This window comes from Coturnix japonica, chromosome 9 (genome assembly GCF_001577835.2).
Source record: "Coturnix japonica isolate 7356 chromosome 9, Coturnix japonica 2.1, whole genome shotgun sequence".
Taxonomy (NCBI): domain Eukaryota; kingdom Metazoa; phylum Chordata; class Aves; order Galliformes; family Phasianidae; genus Coturnix; species Coturnix japonica.
In genome coordinates, this window is record NC_029524.1 from 5815868 (window position 1) to 5819081 (window position 3214).

At 57.2% G+C, this 3214-nt stretch overlaps 1 protein-coding gene across 3 annotated transcripts; it reads right to left on the reverse strand.

Annotated features, from left to right (window-relative positions):
* Positions 1 to 1221: 1221 nt before the first annotated feature.
* LOC116653850 (vegetative cell wall protein gp1-like) lies at positions 1222 to 3208 on the reverse strand. Of its 3 annotated transcripts, XM_032446609.1 has the most exons (3): positions 2773 to 3208; positions 1563 to 1607; positions 1222 to 1532 (listed from the first exon to the last, which is right to left on the reverse strand). In XM_032446609.1, the coding sequence occupies exons 1-3, from the start codon at positions 3012 to 3014 to the stop codon at positions 1229 to 1231; spliced, it is 591 nt and encodes a 196-aa protein (XP_032302500.1). In that variant the 5' UTR covers positions 3015 to 3208; the 3' UTR covers positions 1222 to 1228. The 3 variants fall into 3 exon arrangements, with proteins under 3 accessions (XP_032302500.1, XP_032302498.1, XP_032302499.1); XM_032446607.1 differs by having other exon boundaries at positions 1222 to 1607; XM_032446608.1 differs by lacking the exons at positions 1222 to 1532; positions 1563 to 1607 and adding an exon at positions 2327 to 2697 and having other exon boundaries at positions 2728 to 3208.
* Positions 3209 to 3214: the final 6 nt, after the last annotated feature.

Consider the following 3214-nt stretch of genomic DNA (forward strand, 5'->3'; position numbering starts at 1 on the left):
GATCCAACGTTGGCTTTGATGGATCCAACGTTGGGGTTGATGGATCCAACGTTGGGGTTGATGGATCCAACATTGGGGTTGATGGATCCAATTTTGGGGTTGATGGATCCAACACTGGGGTTGATGGATCCAACGTTGGGTTGATGGATCCAACATTGGGGTTGATGGATCCAACATTGGGGTTGATGGATCCAACATTGGGGTTGATGTATCCAACGTTGGGGTTGATGGATCCAAATTTGGGGTTGATGGATCCAACATTGGGGTTGATGGATCCACATTGGGGTTGATGGATCCAACGATCCAACATTGGGGTTGATGTATCCAACGTTGGGGTTGATGGATCCAATGTTGGGGTTGATGGATCCAACGTTGGGGTTGATGGATCCAACGTTGGGTTGATGGATCCAACACTGGGGTTGATGGATCCAACGTTGGGGTTGATGGATCCAATGTTGGGGTTGATGGATCCAATGTTGGGGTTGGTGGATCCAACATTGGGGTTGATGGATCCATCGTTGGGGTTGATGGATCCAACACTGGGGTTGATGTATCCAACGTTGGGGTTGATTTATCCAACATTGGTGTTGATGGATCCAACGATCCAACATGGGGGTTGATGTATCCAACGTTGGGGTTGATTTATCCAACATTGGGGTTGATGGATCCAATGATCCAACATTGTGGTTGATGGATCCAACGTTGGGTTGATGGATCCAATGTTGGGGTTGATGGATCCAACGTTGGGGTTGATGGATCCAACATTGGGTTGATGGATCCAACATTGGGGTTGATGGACCCACGTTGGGGTTGATGGATCCAATGTTGGGGTTGATGGATCCATCGTTGGGGTTGATGGATCCAATGTTGGGGTTGATGGATCCAACATTGGGGTTGATGGATCCAACGTTGGGGTTGATGGATCCACATTGGGGTTGATGGATCCAACATTGGGGTTGATGGATCCAACATTGGGGTTGATGGATCCGACACTGGGGTTGATTGATCCAAGATTGGGGTTGATGGATCCAACGTTGGGGTTTGATGGATCCAACGTTGGGTTGATGGATCCAAGATTGGGGTTGATGGATCCAACGTTGGGGTTGATGGATCCAACGTTGGGGTTGATGGACCCACATTGGGGTTGATGGATCCAACATTAGGGTTGATGGATCCAACGTTGGGGTTGATGGACCCACGTTGTCCCCCGTCCTCCTCCCCATCCAGGTTACTGCAGGACCTGTTCCCCAAAGCCTCCGAGCTCTACGAGCGCGTCGCCAGCAACCGCGAGCATTGGACCAAAGTGTCCCATAAATTCACCATCCGGGGGCTGCCCAGCAACAACTCCTTGGACTTTTTGGATGAGGACTACGACCCACAAGCCCCCGACCCACAGCTGAACGGGTGCCTGGATGCTGAGGGGCACCCGGAGTCGGGGGCAGAGTGAAGGTGGCGTCGTGGTGGGGACCGGGGATGGGGATGGGATGAGGTGATGATGGGCTGCGATCCCTGCCCCGGTGCCACTTATGGGGCACGGTCCCTCCCGGTGCCACTTATGGGGCACGGTCCCCTCCCTCTGTGTCAATGGAGCCCCAACCTGGTGGCATTTGGGGACAGCAGTGTCCCCATGGGGGATATGGGGCAGGGGCTCCCCAGTGCTGCTGTCCCCTGGATTGGGGCCACGCTGTGGGGTGAGTGATGGGGAGAGCCCCGAGCTTGTGGGGTGATGGAATGGGGACGACCCACAGCTTCTGGATGGGGAAAGGGGGGATGGTGGCTCTGCTCCTGGGGCAGCAGCAAAGGAGGGACCCCCAGAACCCTTATGGGGTGGCAGGTCGGGTGTCCCATCGGTGTCCCTATAGAGCCCTGCAGGGGATGTGGGGCTGGGGGGGCTCCAGGTTCAGGATCTGTGGGTCCAGGTGGGCTGGATGTGGGTGGTGGTGGTGGTGGCCTTGTGGTTCATGGTCACCGTGCATGGACCCTGGTGGTGTGCCATGGTCCCATCAGCCGCCATGCATGGAACACTGCCATCCCATTGGGGTCCCCCCNTTGGGGTTGATGGATCCAACATTGGGGTTGATGGATCCAACGTTGGGGTTCATGGATCCAACGTTGGGGTTTATGGATCCAACGTTGGGTTGATGGATCCAATGTTGGGGTTGATGGATCCACGTTGGGTTGATGGATCCAATGTTGGGGTTGATGGATCCACGTTGGGGTTGATGGATCCAACGTTGGTGTTGATGGATCCAAAATTGGGGTTGATGGATCCAAGATTGGGGTTGATGGATCCAACGATCCAACGTTGGGGTTGATGGATCCAACATTGGGGTTGATGGACCCACGTTGGGGTTGATGACCCACGTTGCCCCCCGTCCTCCTCCCCATCCAGGTTACTGCAGGACCTGTTCCCCAAAGCCTCCGAGCTCTACGAGCGCGTCGCCAGCAACCGCGAGCATTGGACCAAAGTGTCCCATAAATTCACCATCCGGGGGCTGCCCAGCAACAACTCCTTGGACTTTTTGGATGAGGACTACGACCCACAAGCCCCCGACCCACAGCTGAACGGGTGCCTGGATGCTGAGGGGCACCCGGAGTCGGGGGCAGAGTGAAGGTGGCGTCGTGGTGGGGACCGGGGATGGGGATGGGATGAGGTGATGATGGGCTGCGATCCCTGCCCCGGTGCCACTTATGGGGCACGGTCCCTCCCGGTGCCACTTATGGGGCACGGTCCCCTCCCTCTGTGTCAATGGAGCCCCAACCTGGTGGCATTTGGGGACAGCAGTGTCCCCATGGGGGATGTTTGTCACGGGCTCCCCAGTGCTGCTGCCCCCTGGATTGGGGCCACGCTGTGGGGTGAGCGATGGGGAGAGCCCCGAGCTTGTGGGGTGATGGGATGGGGACGACCCACAGCTTCTGGATGGGGAAGGGGGGGATGGTGGCTCTGCTCCTGGGGGCAGCAGCAAAGGAGGGACCCCCAGAACCCTTATGGGGTGGCAGGTCGGGTGTCCCATCGGTGTCCCTATAGAGCCCTGCAGGGGATGTGGGGCTGGGGGGGCTCCAGGTTCAGGATCTGTGGGTCCAGGTGGGCTGGATGTGGGTGGTGGTGGTGGTGGCCTTGTGGTTCATGGTCACCGTGCATGGACCCTGGTGGTGTGCCATGGTCCCATCAGCCGCCATGCATGGAACACTGCCATCCCATTGGGGTCCCCCC